The 17,753-nt window shown below is 45.0% G+C and overlaps 1 protein-coding gene across 1 annotated transcript in view; it reads right to left on the minus strand.

Moving 5' to 3' along the window:
* Positions 1 to 4,951: 4,951 nt before the first annotated feature.
* Positions 4,952 to 17,753, minus strand: part of LOC121586919 (teashirt homolog 1-like) — a 29,928-nt gene continuing 17,126 nt past the window's right edge. Inside the window, exon 2 of the mRNA XM_045226470.1 lies at positions 4,952 to 8,639. Within this exon, the coding sequence (XP_045082405.1) occupies positions 5,245 to 8,639 (3,395 nt within the window). The 3' untranslated portion in view covers positions 4,952 to 5,244. The remainder of the gene's footprint in view (positions 8,640 to 17,753) is intronic.

Here is a 17,753-nt window from a genome sequence, read left to right on the forward strand (position 1 = left end):
CGGACGCAAGGTCCCCCTGCTCAAGCCAGCGCATGTCCAGGCCCGTCTGAAGTTTGCCAATGACCATCTGGATGATCCAGAGGAAGAATGGGAGAAGGTCATGTGGTCTGATGAGACAAAAATATAGCTTTTTGGTCTAAACTCCACTCGCCGTGTTTGGAGGAAGAAGAAGGATGAGTACAACCCCAAGAACACCATCCCAACCGTGAAGCGTGGAGGTGGAAACATCATTCTTTGGGGATGCTTTTCTGCAAAGGGAACAGGACGACTGCACCGTATTGAGGGGAGGATAGATGGGGCCATGTATCGCGAGATCTTGGCCAACAACCTCCTTCCCTCAGTAAGAGCATTGAAGATGGGTCGTGGCTGGGTCTTCCAGCATGACAACGACCCGAAACACACAGCCAGGGCAACTAAGGAGTGGCTCCGTAAGAAGCATCTCAAGGTCCTGGAGTGGCCTAGCCAGTCTCCAGACCTGAACCCAATAGAACATCTTTGGAGGGAGCTGAAAGTCCGTATTGCCCAGCGACAGCCCTGAAACCTGAAGGATCTGGAGAAGGTCTGTATGGAGGAGTGGGCCAAAATCCCTGCTGCAGTGTGTGCAAACCTGGTCAAGACCTACAGGAAACGTATGATCTCTGTAATTGCAAACAAAGGTTTCTGTACCAAATATTAAGTTCTGCTTTTCTGATGTATTAAATACTTATCTCATGCAACAAAATGCAAATGAATTACTTAAAAATCATACAATGTGATTTTCTGGATTTTTGTTTTAGATTCCGTCTCTCACAGTTGAAGTGTACCTATGATACAAATTACAGACCTCTACATGCTTTGTAAGTAGGAAAACCTGCAAAATCAGCAGTGTATCAAATTCTTGTTCTCCCAACTGTATATACACACAGTGGGAAAAAAAAGTATTTAGTCAAACACCAATTGTGCAAGTTCTCCCACTTAAAAAGATGAGAGGCCTGTAATTTTCATCATAGGTACACGTCAACTATGACAGACTAATTGAGAATTTTTTTCTCCAGAAAATCACATTGTAGGTTTTTTTATGAATTTATTTGCAAATTATAGTGGAAAATAAGTATTTGGTCACCTACAAACAAGCAAGATTTCTGGCTCTCACAGACCTGTAACTTCTTCTTCTTCTCCTCTGACCTCCACTCATTACCTGTATTAATGGCACCTGTTTGAACTTGTTATCAGTATAAAAGACACCTGTCCACAACCTCAAACAGTCACACTCCAAACTCCACTATGGCCAAGACCAAAGAGCTGTCAAAGGACACCAGAAACAAAATTGTAGACCTGCACCAGGCTGGGAAGACTGAATCTGCAATAGGTAAGTAGCTTGGTTTGAAGAAATCAACTGTGGGAGCAATTATTAGGAAATCGAAGACATACAAGACCACTGATAATCTCCCTCGATCTGGGGCTCCACGCAAGATCTCACCCCGTGGGGTCAAAATGATCACAAGAACGGTGAGCAAAAATCCCAGAACCACACGGGGGGACCTAGTGAATGACCTGCAGAGAGCTGGGACCAAAGTAACAAAGCCTACCATCAGTAACACACTACGCCGCCAGGGACTCAAATCCTGCAGTGCCGGACGTGTCCCCCTGCTTAAGCCAGTACATGTCCAGGCCCGTCTGAAGTTTGCTAGAGTGCATTTGGATGATCCAGAAGAGGATTGGGAGAATGTCATATGGTCAGATGAAACCAAAATAGAACTTTTTGGTAAAAACTCAACTCGTCGTGTTTGGAGGACAAAGAATGCTGAGTTGCATCCAAAGAACACCATACCTACTGTGAAGCATGGGGGTGGAAACATCATGCTTTGGGGCTGTTTTTCTGCAAAGGGACCAGGACGACTGATCTGTGTAAAGGAAAGAATGAATGGGGCCATGTATCGTGAAATTTTGAGTGAAAACCTCCTTCCATCAGCAAGGGCATTGAAGATTAAACGTGGCTGGGTCTTTCAGCATGACAATGATCCCAAACACACCGCCCGGGCAACGAAGGAGTGGCTTCATAAGAAGCATTTCAAGGTCCTGGAGTGGCCTAGCCAGTCTCCAGATCTCAACCCAATAGAACATCTTTGGAGGGAGTTGAAAGTCCGTGTTGCCCAGCGACAGCCCCAAAACATCACTGCTCTAGAGGAGATCTGCATGGAGGAATGGGCCAAAATACCAGCAACAGTGTGTGAAAACCTTGTGAAGACTTACAGAAAACGTTTGACCTGTGTCATTGCCAACAAAGGGTATATAACAAAGTATTGAGAAACTTTTGTTATTGACCAAATACTTATTTTCCACCATAATTTGCAAATAAATTCATAAAAAATCCTACAATGTGATTTTCTGGAGAAAAAAATTCTCATTTTGTCTGTCATAGTTGACGTGTACCTATGATGAAAATTACAGGCCTCTCTCATCTTTTCAAGTGGGAGAACTTGCACAATTGGTGGCTGACTAAAATTTTTTTTCCCCACTGTATATATATATATATATATATATATATATATATATATAGTTAATTGTATATTTATTTTTTCCCATATTTCTCTATAAAATGACAATATAAAAATGCACACAGTACAAAGAATGTGGAGCTGCTGCAAATAGCAAGATGACATACACTTACACATACTTGCTGATCATTTATATGTATCCTTTTTAAACTTCATTTACAAGTTGAAACTGAAGCTGCACAAAATAATAAAAATAAAAGTGGTATCAAAGCAAATGTCAATACCACCATTAAATAGTACTTGATTAGTGAAAAAAACACTGTATGAGGAGAAAATATAAACATGAGTATTCTGTTCTCTCTGTAGTTTGCCATTAGGCCTACATATCATCCTTTAAAATGTTAAATCCCATACGCAATGTTGAGAAGAGAGAATCGAAATGTTTAAATGTCATCGTGGCATGGAGTTTATTTTAACAATCCTAATGTGTACCTCTTCATAGTAGCACAAATGCACTTCTGTAAAGTGCAGAAATCTGAATTCATTTTTCTCTTAATGTATGTTTCCAATATGATTAGTTGTAAACAACTAAACACCTTCATATCATTCATATATTTTCTGAATTTGCGGTTTTGGTCAACATTTTTTAAAATGTTAGTTTCATCTTAAAGGGATACTTTGGGATTTTGGAAATGATGCCCTTTATCTATACTGAACGAAAATATAAATGCAACATGCAACAATTTCAAAGATTTTACTTAGTTACAGTTCATATAAGGAAATCAGTCAATTGAAATAAAATCATTAGTCCCTAATCTACGGATTTCATGACTAGGCAGGGGTGCAGCCATGGGTGGGCCTGGGAGGGCCACTTGGGAGCCAGGCCCACCTACTGGGGAGCCAGGCCCAGCCAACCAGAATTAGTTTTTCTCACAAAAGGGCTTTATTACAGACATAAATACTCCTCAGCACAGCTCTGGTGGACATTCCTGCAGTCAGCATGCCAATTGCACACTCCCTCAAAACTTGAGACATCTGTGGCATTGTGTTGTGACACAAAACAGCACATTTTAGAGTGGACTTTTATTGTCCCCAGCACAAGGTGCACCTGTGTAGCAAGACAAAGGAGCTGGTCGTGGACTACAGGAAAAGGCGGGCCGAACAGGCCCCCATTAACATCGACAGGGCTGTAGTGGAGCGGGTCGAGAGTTTCAAGTTCCTTGGTGTCCACATCACCAACGAACTATCATGGTCCAAACACACCAAGACAGTCGTGAAGAGGGCACGACAACACCTTTCCCCCTCAGGATTCTGAAAAGATTTGGCATGGGTCCCCAGATCCTCAAAAGGTTCTACAGCTGCACCATTGAGAGCCTCCTGACCGGTTGCATCACCGCCTGGTATAGCAACTGCTCGGCATCTGACCGTAAGGCGCTACAGAGGGTAGTGCGTACGGCCCAGTACATCACTGGGGCCAAGTTTCCTGCCATCCAGGACCTATATACTAGGCGGTGTCAGAGGAAAGTCAGATGGTTCTCTCCACTACCGCACGGCAAGCGGTACCGGAGCGCCAAGTCTAGGACCAAAAGGCTCCTTAACAGCTTCTACCCCCAAGCCATAAGACTGCTGAACGATTAATCAAATGGCCACCCGGACTATTTACATTGACACCCCCCCTCCATTTGTTTTTACACTGCTGCTACCCGCTGTCTATTATCTATGTATAGTCACTTTACCCCTACCTACATGTACAAATTACCTCGGCTAACCTGTACCCCCGCACATTGACTCGGTACCGGTACCCTCTGTATATAGCCTCGTTATTGTTATTTTGTGTTACTTTTTACTTCAGTTTATTTGGTAAATATTTTCTTAACTCTTTCTTGAACTGCATTGTTGGTTAAGGGCTTGTAAGTAAGAATTTCACGGTAAGGTCTACACCTGTTGTATTCGGCACATGTGACAAATAAAGTTTGATTTTATTTGAATGATCATGGAGTTTAATCAGCTTCTTGATATGCCACACCTTTTAGGTGGATGGATTATCTTGGCAAAGGAGAAATGCTCACTAAGTGGGATGTAAACAAATGTGTGCACAACATTTTAGAGAAATAAGCTTTTTGTGCGTATGGAAAATTTCTGGGATCTTTTATTTCAGCGCATGAAACATGGGACCAACACTTTACATGTCGCGTTTATATATTTTTGTTCAGTATACTTCCCCAGAGTCAGATGAACTTGTGAATACCATTTTTATGCTTCTGTGTCCAGTATGAAGGAAGCTAGAGGTAGTTTCTCGAGCCAATGCTAACCAGCGTTAGCACAATGACTGGAAGTCTATGGGTATCTACTAGCATGCTAGCAGATACTCATAGACTTCCAGTCATTGCGCTAACGCCAGTTAGCATTGGCTCGCGAAACTACCTCTAACTTCCTTCAAACTGGACACAGAGACATAAAAATTGTATCCACGAGTTCATTGGACTCTGGGAAAGTAGATAAATAGCCTCATTGCCAAAATCCTGAAGTATCCCTTTAATTCACTGAAAAAATGCACAGACAAAAGATCCTAAAGATCATATAAATAATCTGCAAAATGTGTGTTCAATTTAAAAATGAAATAAAATCCAAAACAGAACATGGTCCAGTTTTATGACAGCAGTTACTTCGGACTGATTCCAAAGTCTCAGTTAAGATGCAGTGCAGTATTGAGATATAGTGCAACGATTCAGTAATCAGTCATGCCATCAGCTTTTGTCCACCTCATTTATTCTTTATCAAACTTTTCTAGTTCAGTGACAAAGATCAGGTGGTCCTCCGGCGACTTGCCATGCGTTTTGCTAAGGTGCAGCTTGACTGCATGCTTGCTGACAAAGGTCCGATTGCACAGCTTGCACTGAAATGCAGAGCCTGAGTCTTCCTCATTAAGTCCCAGGGAACTGAACGTCTTCTCGGTTATCATTCTGGTAACTGCCTGCTGCTCTATAATGTGATCTATGGAAAGCTTTGAGAGGTCCTTCATGCTAAAGCCTAAGTGGGACTCCAAATGATTTATATAAGAGGAAGGAGTCCTAAACTGAGAGGCACAGTCACTGCAGAGAAACAGGGGCTGGCCCGAGTCAATGTTTTTCAGGAATTTTGTCCCGCCTGTCCGCCTCAGCTGGTACTTGACGTTGGCCAGCCAATGAGAGATAGTGGTCATGGAGAGGCCGGTGAACTTGCAGATGTGGACCCGCTCCTGGGGGCCTAGGTCAGTCATGACGAACTTGCCATCAGACGTCTCCCGGAGACAGGAGGTAAACTGGGCCTGAAGGACAAGGAGGTGCTGAGGATTCCAGTTGGACTGCCGTCCTTTCCTTTTCTGGACTGCAGAGAGCTCCTCCAAGCCATCCTCGAAGGCGCTGTTGTCCGCGTCAGATTTCTCCGAGATGGAGGATGGGGTGGAGGATTTGGGTGTCAGACGGCCGGTCAGGTTCTTGACCATGTCGGAGATGTCCATCAAAGCATTTTCCCGTAAAGGGGACGAGAGAGATTCAGACAAGCTTGAGAGGATGGGCCTGTTGCTGTTATTGGTATTACAGTTGGTAGTGTTGTTTGACGTAGTGGAGGTGCTGTTAGCGGTGCTTCCGTTAGTGTTTTTGGATTTTGTCAAGTCCATGGGCTGGTCGTCATTGTCATAGAATCGATTGATTGACTCAACTTGCTTGACCTGAGTTGAGTTGTTCATGGGCTTCTCCATCATGTTGTTACTGATCTTGTACAGCATTGCCAGAGGGTCTAGAAAGGGGGTGGCTGTCTTTGAGGCCTTTCCCAAGTGATTGTTCATGATGGACTGCAACGCACTGAGAGGGTTGACAAAAGGCTGCTCAGGTGAATGATCAGTGATGATTCCCAAGCTGTTACAGCCATTGCTGACTGCCGTTTTTGGCACGTCTGTCCCATTCTTCTTTGGCGGATCCACTTTGCTGTCTTTTGCCTCTCCCCCTCTGCTTCTAGGCTCTCTCTTATCCTCTACAGCAATGTTTTTCACTGGCTTGTTGAGGCTATCCGGCTTGGGTGACCCCTTCCTCTCCTTGGACAGTGGGGACGGTGACTTGGCAGAGCTCACTTTGCATTTATTTTCTGAGGTCATCTCCTCCTTCACAGAGACTTTCCCTGTGACTTTTTCCACCAGCTCCTCCATGGCCAGCACATTGTTCTTGTGGCTTGGAGGTGGGGAATGGCTGATCGGGGAATGGATCAGATTGCTGGAGTCAGAGGACATCACCTTCAAGCTGCTAGTGCTGAACAAGGGTTGAACCACCTGGACACTCTGCATGGAGGACTTCAGAGACCCCTGGAGCTGGTAGGCAGCGTGGATGCTAGGGTAGCCAGCACCACCCCAGGTGGGCGTGCCAGTCTGGGCCTTACTGATTGCACTTGACACTGTGAACTCTAAGGACTTCAGAATATCCAGACCTCCTTTGGGAGTCTCCTCCAGGTCTTCCTCTGTGAGATACTTGTAATGACCAGCCTTGCCAGCTTTCTCGCCTTTCTCAGTCAGATCCTCTTTCTCCTCTTTGATCTTATTCTCTGGTTCACTCATCTCCATTTTCTCCTCATGTCCCTCCCTTTTCTCTTCAGTGGGGGAGGAGTGCAGGAGAGGAGAATCGGGCTTTGACTTCACATTGGGTGCAGGGAGTCGTGTAGAGGTCGGAGGGAGAGGAATGGACTGTATCTTTTCCTCAACCAGGGGGTCAAATACCAACTGCTTCCCTTTTTTGGATGCTGTGTTGGTCACTTTCAAAAAGTGTCCTGTGACCATCATGTGGGCTGTCAGTTGTTGCAGGGTGTCGTGGGAACTCCCGCACTCCATGCATTTGAGGATCTGGGCCTTGCGCGCCTCAAACTGCCAGGTATAACTGGCACCATTTTGGTAGCCGTAGCGGTTATTTGCTGTGACATAGGGGTTAACCACTTTCTGGTCTTTCGTGGTCTCCCCCAGGTGTACACCATGTGTGTTGTGGACAGACTCTGGTGAGCACGGGGACACCAAGTCCTGAAATGCTCTTTTTCTGGTAGGTGGCACCAGCTTTGAGGCGAGGGCTGGCATGGGTTCTTTGAGAGGCACTTTCTGGTAGTGTTTTGTTTTGATCATGTGGACGCTCAGGTCCTGCAGGGATTCAAAGGAGTGGCCGCAGTACATGCACTTGAGCACCTTTTGAGCATCCTCCTTGCCTTCCATCTCCATGAGGGAGCGCTTACGGGGCTTGGACCACCTCTTTCCCCGCTCCTCCTCCTTATCCTTGTTGTCATCACGGTAGTGGCCTGACTCATTCATGTGTACCGTGAGCCCCACCAGCGTGTCATAGGCTCCGCTGCAGTCCTTGCACCGGAACTTGCTGGCACCGGTGAACACCGGGCCGTAGAGCTTGTTGTTCTGCCGGTACAGCTGCACAGTGCTGAAGAGGCTCGGCTCGGGGAGGAGGTTGTATGGTGTATGCTGCAGGGTTTTGGCCAAAGCTGCTTGGTGCCAGTCGTAGGTCACTCCACCGGTGCTACCAGTGCTGACACCAGTGTCATTGTTGTTATAGTTAGCGGTGCTTGTAGCGGTAGTGTTGCTGGTAGTGTTGGTAGGGGCAGAGGTGCCACTGCTGCTGTTGGTGTGGTTATTATTGTTCACAAGGCTGACAGCATTACTGTTGGGGATACCGTTGCTCCCCTTGTGGCTGCTTCCATTGCTGTTGCTGATCACACTGATGACCTTGTTGCTGTTACTTCTCAGCATGTCCTTGGTGATGCTGGACCAAGAGGCGTCCGAGATCAGGTTTGCATAGACGGCTTTCATCTGCGCCAGGTTGTCCTGCAGAGACATGCCATTGGGGACCTTTAGGTGGTCTACTCCTCCTCTGACTGCCTCCTCCTTGTCCAGTCTGTCCTTGGAGGGAGTGCTCTGGAAGTCGATAAGCTGGTCGCTGGTATCGCTGAGAGGAGAGGCGTAGCCGGCGTCCGGGTTGGTGCCATTGCTGAGCGGGGAGTTCTGGAAGCTGAATCGGTCCCCGGCGTCATCATCCTCGTTGCAGAGGTACTCGCCGTCCTGGCCATCTAAGGAGAGGCCGTCGTCTTGCAGGTGCTCCTCATCGATCTTGTCATCAGCCTTAAAATCGTCCTCATCCCCATAAGCTGAAAAACACAAGATGAGAGAAAAAAGGGACATCAGGCAACTCATTGGGGCAGAACATTCCTACTGGCACCACTCAAATTGGTCATATGTGTCCATCTGATGTGTATAAAGATTCTCGATGTTTGTATCCCATAATGTGCGTTTAATATGTGTATACCATGCATGCATGTGTGCATCTCTGAATGTGTAAAGAGTGGGTGAGTGTAATGATTCTTAAGATATTTTTGTCAATAGTCCTGGCGGAGGACACAGCTTTGCAATTATAAAGTGGCAAACATCCATATCTTGACTATGATAGATAGTCCCCTTCACTGTGCGGCCTAACGAAGGTATCGAACATTACGGCTCAGCAAGGGTAAAGGAGAACACAGATGAGCAAGATAAATATTTCCCCTCGAGTTCAAAAACTAGGGACACAAGCAAAATTCTACATGATGGAAAACAGGTTCCCAAAGCAGAAGATATATATTAATCAACAGAGTCCACTGCCTTTGACAAAAAAGGTCAGTAGCCTACCTACAGTATGTTATAACTCTCATGTTTGTTGCTCTGTAGTGCTTTGATGTCTTAACTGCAAGTTATCATACACTATATACTAGATGTACACTGTTGAATACAAATATGCAAAAGAAAGTTCACAGTCTTAAATCCTATCTATTTCAAATATTCAAATGATTAGACTGCCCAGTAAAAAGGTGACCACAACAGCCACAAGCCAGTTTATGTACTAAAATGGCTTCCTCTCTTCTAGTTGGAGGGCACTGACTCTCTCTGACTTTGATCCAGTCTCTGCTGCCACTGTGCCACTCACACCCTGCCCGTCAAGTGTGCGATAGTGGGTGAGCGTGCCAGGCCCTCGGCCGGGCTGGCATAGAGTTTGCATCGGCAGTGGAAGTCCTCACAGCGTGACGTGTGGAAATCGCCGTTGGAAATGACATGACATGTTGTCACCATCCATGCTGTACTAGTTCTCAGGGAGTGGAGTGTGCCGGCTTGCGGGGGAGGGTAAACAGAGTGTTACCCATAGAGGATGAGGGCGTGAGTTCTGAGTATACTTTCTTTCTCCACACAGAATGACTCTTATATCAAGGTTCTACATACTATAGTATACTCTTAGTATACTCATTTTTAAAATCAGAATTGCGGAAAAACGACACCTTTGACCCATATGTTTATATAAAATAAAGTAATTTTTTCTTCAACACCAAAAAGATGATGCAATCCTTATGTGGCCTTTCATCAGATAAAGAACAGTTAAATGTATAATAAGTAACAACAGCATGGCATGTGGCTAATGAAACTGCATTTTCCTCTGGCTTTTACACTTTTAAGTGTTGTCAGCCTCGAAAAGGGAATAATGGAACTCTTTGTCGGGGCACAACAAGAGAGAGAAGAAACACCATTTATTTAATGACCATTAAGGAAAGTGAATGAAAGCCACGCGACTGAGTACTTAACAAGGCACTACCTGTGTTGATCAGCTGCCTGGGTGGTTATCTTTAAATGGCAGACAAACATGGGATTCCAACCCCTGTAGCCATGCAGGAATCATGGCAGAAATTGTACTTTGAGAATAAGCCTATAACCAGCATCAACCGTCTCTCAAGTAGAAATCCAGGCCCTCTGGACTTCGAGACAATGTCAGACTTCAACTGTCTCTAAACTGCACTAAGTAGCAAATAAACACTTGTAGAGGAACACATTTACAACTATCAAACTCACAATATTATGTCATGTTTCTACATTACGCACGTTCCATGTTGTAATGGTAATCATAAAGGAGAAATACTGTAAATAGAGAAAAGGACAGAGCGAGCCAGAAAGAGAGAGAGTGAAAGAGATACAGAGACAGACAGACGGAGACAGTGCTCGGGCAGTTCACTCTATCCTTTCCCATAAGATGCTTGTCCAATGTGCCAGTATCAGTCTCTAGCGAGGAGGCAGATGTGCTGTCAGCTCCTGAACAACGGATGCCGCTCAGGCCCATAATCGGAGAAGACATAATACCTGATGTTTGTGAGCTGCCATTTACTGCTGCCTGGGAGAAGCTGGACGGCCATAAGCAACTGTGACTGCGGTGTGTGTGTGTGTGTGTGTGTATATGTGTGTCTCTCTCTGTGTCTGCGTGTGTGTGCTGGTATAAATGTGTACGAACATCCAACGCTAGCGGGTACTGTATACACACAAAAGGTAATATTACACCTTTGCTCACATAATACCTGGAATCTCTATCTATCCAATACTATAACTAGGCCTATCCCAGAGCCCCACATTACACCCTTTCACATATAATCAAATTAAAGAAATGACAACAACAAATGTCAACAGTACTTCCATTGTCAAGAGCATTCCGTATTTCATTTATTTGGAGCGTTTGGTTGACTACCTCAAAGCACTGACAACTCTCCCATCACTCTTACTCTCTCACTGTCTCTAAATAGCTCATCACACTGAAGAACACACCAAAAAATAAATGTGCGTCTCCACTATAATTACCCTTAGCTCTGACTGAGCGGTGTGGGTAAAGAGGGACAGACAAAACAACCTGACACTTCTAAAAACAATGCCAGTCTTCTCCTGCACACACACACCTACACCTCATCCCAGATCCCCCCCTCCCCCCACACACGTACTTCCCCCGACATCCCCAGTCTGCTGCCTCCACCTCGACAACCATCAGTGTCAAATCATGTGTCAGTGTCAGGGTGGTGGGTGTCAAGTGTCCACAAACAAGCCTTTTCTCTCTCATTTTTTCCTGCTTTTATCCCTCATTTTTTCCTTCTTTTATCCCTCCTTTTTAGCCATCTGTGAGGGGAAAAAAAGCTCCCGGTGTCACCGGCGGCTAATAAGGCAATCAGCGACGGGGAGATGCTGACACGGCGCATTGAGCCGCCCGCTTTCAAGCGTCACTCAGAACAACGGAGAAAGGTGGGGGGGAGAGAGGGGGGAGGGGGGAAGGATTAAAATAGGGAGAGGGGTGGACGTCTGTTGTGGTTGTCAGTCAACAAAAGAGAAAAGAAGAATAAGCCCACTTTGTGCTGCCATGGAGAATGGAAGAGAAAATACGTTTGTAAAGACAAAAAAGGAAAGAAGATGTGTTAAGGTGTAAGCAGGAGAGGTGTGAGTTTGTCTTTGGTGGGTCATATGTGAAATCGACTGTAACCTGAGGCAGCGAGATAAAAATGAAAGGTGTGCATTTGTGTTTGTGTGTGTGTGTGTATAAGAGTGAGGGTGGGTGGGTGTGTAAGCATCTATGCGTATCTATCCACCTGGTGTGCTAAGGAGATATTCTGCATGTATCAATCAGGCCTGTCCCTGTGTGTTTGTGTGTCTCAGTACGTTCATGTGTGTTTTTGTCTATGTATCAGACAACCCATGTGTGTGTTTGTCACTGAGTGTGTGTGTCAGTATGTGTGTGTGCAAATGTGTGTGTCAAACACAGAAGGGACGTGTGACAGCTGTGAAGAGGAGAGGGAGAGCGAGGCCATCTGCGTCCAGAGACGAGCCTGTCACTTTGGCACGGGCTTCCTTCAGACAGGTGACACCTCGGCAGGACACTACCGGGCCTTTGCTGTCACACAACACACACACACCCCACCCCCCCTAAGTATACAGTACATACACAAAAACAGACAGACATTCTCACAGTCACTCACACGCAAACATGTACAGTGGGGAGAACAAGTATTTGATACACTGCCGATTTTGCAGGTTTTCCTACTTACAAAGCATGTAGAGGTCTGTACTTTTTATCATAGGTACACTTCAACTGTGAGAGACGGAATCTAAAACAAAAATCCAGAAAATCACATTGTATGATTTTTAAGTAATTAATTTGCATTTTATTGCATGACATAAGTATTTGATCACCTACCAACCAGTAAGAATTCCGGCTCTCACAGACCTGTTAGTTTTTCTTTAAGAAGCCCTCCTGTTCTCCACTCATTACCTGTATTAACTGCACCTGTTTGAACTCGTTACCTGTATAAAAGACACCTGTCCACACACTCAATCAAACAGACTCCAACCTCTCCACAATGGCCAAGACCAGAGAGCTGTGTAAGGACATCAGGGATAAAATTCTAGACCTGCACAAGGCTGGGATGGGCTACAGGACAATAGGCAAGCAGCTTGGTGAGAAGGTAACAACTGTTGCCGCAAATATTAGAAAATGGAAGAAGTTCAAGATGACGGTCAATCACCCTCGGTCTGGGGCTCCATGCAAGATCTCACCTCGTGGGGCATCAATGATCATGAGGAAGGTGAGGGATCAGCCCAGAACTACACGGCAGGACCTGGTCAATGACCTGAAGAGAGCTGGGACCACAGTCTCAAAGAAAACCATTATTAACACACTACGCCGTCATGGATTAAAATCCTGCAGCGCACGCAAGGTCCCCCTGCTCAAACCAGCGCATGTCCAGGCCCATCTGAAGTTTGCCAATGACCATCTGGATGATCCAGAGGAGGAATGGGAGAAGGTCATGTGGTCTGATGAGACAAAAATAGAGCTTTTTGGTCTAAACTCCACTCGCCGTGTTTGGAGGAAGAAGAAGGATTTTATTTTATTTTATTTTACCTTTATTTAACCAGGTAAGCCAGTTGAGAACAGGTTCTCATTTACAACTGCGACCTGGCCAAGATAAAGCAAAGTAGTGCAATAAAAACAACACAGAGTTACATATGGGGTAAAGAAAAAAAACATAAAGTCAGAAAATACAACAGAAAATATATATACAGTGTGTGCAAATGTAGCAAGTTATGGAGGTAAGGCAATAAATGGGCTATAGTGCAGAATAATTACAATAGTATTAACACTGGAATGCTAGATGTGCAAGAGATTATGTGCAAATAGAGATACTGGGGTGCAAAAGAGCAAATTAAATAACAATATAGGGATGAGGTAGTTGGGTGGGCTAATTTCAGATGGGCTGTGTACAGGTGCAGTGATCGGTAAGGTGCTCTGACAACTGATGCTTAAAGTTATTGGGGGAGATAAGAGTCTCCAGCTTCAGAGATTTTTGCAATTCGTTCCAGTCATTGGCAGCAGAGAACTGGAAGGAATGGCGGCCAAAGGAGGTGTTGGCTTTGGGAATGACCAGTGAGATATACCTGCTGGAGCGCAGACTACGGGTGGGTGCTGCTATGGTGACCAATGAGCTAAGATAGGGCGGGGATTTGCCTAGCAGTGATTTATAGATGGCCTGGAGCCAGTGGGTTTGACGACGAACATGTAGTGAGGACCAGCCAACAAGAGCGTACAGGTCACAGTGGTGGGTAGTGTATGGGGCTTTGGAGACAAAACGGATGGCACTGTGATAGACTACATCCAATTTGCTGAGTAGAGTGTTGGAGGCTATTTTGTAAATGACATCGCCGAAGTCAAGGATCGGTAGGATAGTCAGTTTTACGAGGGCATGTTTGGCAGCATGAGTGAAGGAGGCTTTGTTGCGAAATAGGAAGCCAATTCTAGATTTAACTTTGGATTGGAGATTCTTTATGTGAGTCTGGAAGGAGAGTTTACAGTCTAACCAGACACCTGGTGAGTACAACCCCAAGAACACCATCCCAACCGTGAAGCATGGAGGTGGAAACATCATTCTTTGGGGATGCTTTTCTGCAAAGGGGACAGGACGACTGCACCGTATTGAGGGGAGGATGGATGGGGCCATGTATCGCGAGATCTTGGCCAACAACCTCCTTCCCTCAGTAAGAGCATTGAAGATGGGTCGTGGCTGGGTCTTCCAGCATGACAACGACCCGAAACACACAGCCAGGGCAACTAAGGAGTGGCTCCGTAAGAAGCATCTCAAGGTCCTGGAGTGGCCTAGCCAGTCTCCAGACCTGAACCCAATAGAAAATCTTTGGAGGGAGCTGAAAGTCCGTATTGCCCAGCGACAGCCCCGAAACCTGAAGGATCTGGAGAAGGTCTGTATGGAGGAGTGGGCCAAAATCCCTGCTGCAGTGTGTGCAAACCTGGTCAAGAACTACAGAAAACATATGATCTCTGTAATTGCAAACAAAGGTTTCTGTACCAAATATTAAGTTCTGCTTTTCTGATGTATCAAATACTTATGTCATGCAATAAAATGCAAATGAATTACTTAAAAATCATACAATGTGATTTTCTGGATTTTTGTTTTAGATTCTGTCTCTCACAGTTGAAGTGTACCTATGATAAAAATTACAGACCTCTACATGCTTTGTAAGTAGGAAAACCTGCAAAATCGGCAGTGTATCAAATACTTGTTCTCCCCACTTTACAAGCCTACTCTATGCCAAGCTCAAATCTGTGATATAATAGTGCATTCTTACAACAACAAAAAAAGTAATCTGTAATAGATAAACATAAAAATAATCACTGTCCACTTACAGTAATGTTTCTGCATTGTGTCTATGGCACAGTGTTTGTGATACTATACACAATGAATTCCCAACTAGCTGTGCTTTCGCTCACACGCACTACTGCGTTGACATGCTCAAACATTGCATCGGAACAACATGAAAATCAACTGGCGAGACAGGCCCCTCTGCTTCAAAACAAATTAGATGGAAATGAAGTTTTGCTTTCCAAGAGAGCCGGCAGTTTCTCTCTATATATAACATCTGAAAAATGGAGTCACTTCATATATATTTTTCCTTGCTCGTTTCTCTTGTGCAAATCTGTCACTTAAACCCATAACACTATCTTATCTGTCATGGTGCACAGAGGTTACACCATTTGGCTGGTGTCAAACTTAACCAAAGCTATCGGGGAGGACAACAACGTGAGACGGGGAGCGAGAGCAGTTGAGCGCGAAGCAGCACCACCGAATTGCAACTCACACACATGCTACACACACATTCACACCCCTCTCAACCCTCCCTATTTATTTACTCTGTCTCGGAGAAGAGGGCCAATCCCGGCAGTCATTTGCAGTGCTAATGTCCAATTCCGCCTGCTCTCACTCCACTGATTTAGCCCGTGCCGGGCTCTCTGCTATTCCAGACCGGCAACCGAGTCGCCATTTAGACGCCCTTCAAAATGGGGGCCGAAATGTGGCCAGTCTTATTCCTCTCTCTCCGCTTTGCTTTGTCACCGGCCCCTCCACTCGCTGCCACTTAGCTGTGATGTCTTTGGACAGGCCTGATCAGTGTGTGTCATTTGACCTGCACAATGTGTGTGTGTGTGGATGTGCGAGGGAGAGGGGGACAGTGGGACTGGCTGTAAATAAAAATGACATTATTTCCTCTGTCCTATCATGTAGAAAAACCAATTATGGTAATGCTCCGCATGTCAGGGGGAATACGGCACAATCTCTTCCTCACTCTCTCCTTCTCGCTCTTTCTCCTTCTTCTCTGGGACAGCCACTGCTGCACAGGCCTGGGTGGCGTGATGCTGTCTGTTCCAAGCGCTTGCGGGGCTATGCTAAAGCAAGCTGGCGTTAAGGCCTACTGCCTACGTTCACTAAGGCTAACTGAGGAAAAACTGCCAGACCTTTTCATATTCGTCTATGAAAAAGGGTTGACAGCATAGGCTTAATTTCGAGATGATTCTCATAGTTGTTCCCTTTGTAAAAGAAAAAGCCACAGGGTATCCTATTTGTTGGGCATCTTATTTACTGTAATGGTGAGGACATCTTTGTTGTTTTTTTACTTCTCTCATGACTGCTGTTGGTATACAATCTCCTTTAAGAAATAATAAAGGCATTATTCGGCTAGCAAAGTTTGACTGCTTTTTCAGGTGTCCAAACCAATTTGCCCCCTCAATATGCCCAGGCACAAACTATACCAGGGAAGGGCATTCAGTTTTTACCCCTCTTTTTCCATCATACAATCCTTGTTTATGGAGTTACCTCATTCACTGCTTAGCATTATTGTTGTGATTATTTCCCCTCCCTTTTTCCTCTCCGAAAGATCAAACTTTATCCCAGCCGAAACAAAAGTGGGGGACCTTTGAAGTTCTGAGGCTTGTTTTACATGCACCCCGCCCAACTCTCTCCAGAATAAAGTGACATTGATTTGGTTCGCTTTGGATCTTGTGGAGTGGACGCTCTAAATTAATATCTGCTTTCCCCTCCTTAACTGCCTGCTTATAAAAGTCTGCTCACAGTTCTCAGCCCCCACTTCCCCCCCACCCATGTGGAATAATCGACCATATGGCACAATACCTGCAGGGCCTCCAATAGCTGGTGTACCATTCCAGCAGGCCATGCAAATTCATCTCCTCGGCTTTCCAAAACTTCCGGAGGTGGAGTAAATCCATGCTTGCTGCGCAACCGAGTGCTCGTGTCTACTTTCGACAAGCTATATGAAATGTAGGATGAATGGAATTCAAATGCGTTAGAGGTATTACTTTTTTTCTAATCTTATGCTTGAGTGGAGACCGTTCATAATCAGTCATAATGAGTGATTGTAATTTATTTTCTATTCAATTCACAAAAATGATAATTTAAGACATATTGTTATTCATACATAACATTTCTGCCTATTTTTTGTAAATGGATATTAAAGATACAAAGCTGTATTAAGATAATGTGATATGATACATTTGATACCCTGCTACACGTGTATAATACATTTTGACCTTCTCATCCACCTCTCCCTCTCTCTCTCTCCCCATCTCACACACACACTCCAATGTAAAGCCTATCCTTATGCATAGCGTGGCCTACTTCGTCCAATATATATATATATATATATTTTACCCTAAGGTCGTGTAGCACACTTTCCCTGTCATCTGCAGTACATTAACTCGCTGGCCACAGCCAAATTATGCTAATGACCTGCTAAAATGGGTCATATAGACAGTGCATTTTACATTAGCTTCAAACAAAACAAAAAAAGGGGGGTCGCTAAGGGGAGGTGACAGGACTATTGGGTTGTGGAGGGGGATGTTCTGTTCACTCTTACATCCCCATCCAGAAGCAGGAGATAAGTCCTGACCACCATGACAACTTTACTCACTGCAACATGAACAAGTATAATAATATAATATAATATGCCATTTAGCAGACGCTTTTATCCAAAGCGACTTACAGTCATGTGTGCATACATTTTTACGTATGGGTGGTCCCGGGGATCGAACCCACTACCCTGGCATTACAAGCGCCATGCTCTACCAATTGAGCTAC

This window comes from Coregonus clupeaformis, chromosome 17 (genome assembly GCF_020615455.1).
Source record: "Coregonus clupeaformis isolate EN_2021a chromosome 17, ASM2061545v1, whole genome shotgun sequence".
Taxonomy (NCBI): domain Eukaryota; kingdom Metazoa; phylum Chordata; class Actinopteri; order Salmoniformes; family Salmonidae; genus Coregonus; species Coregonus clupeaformis.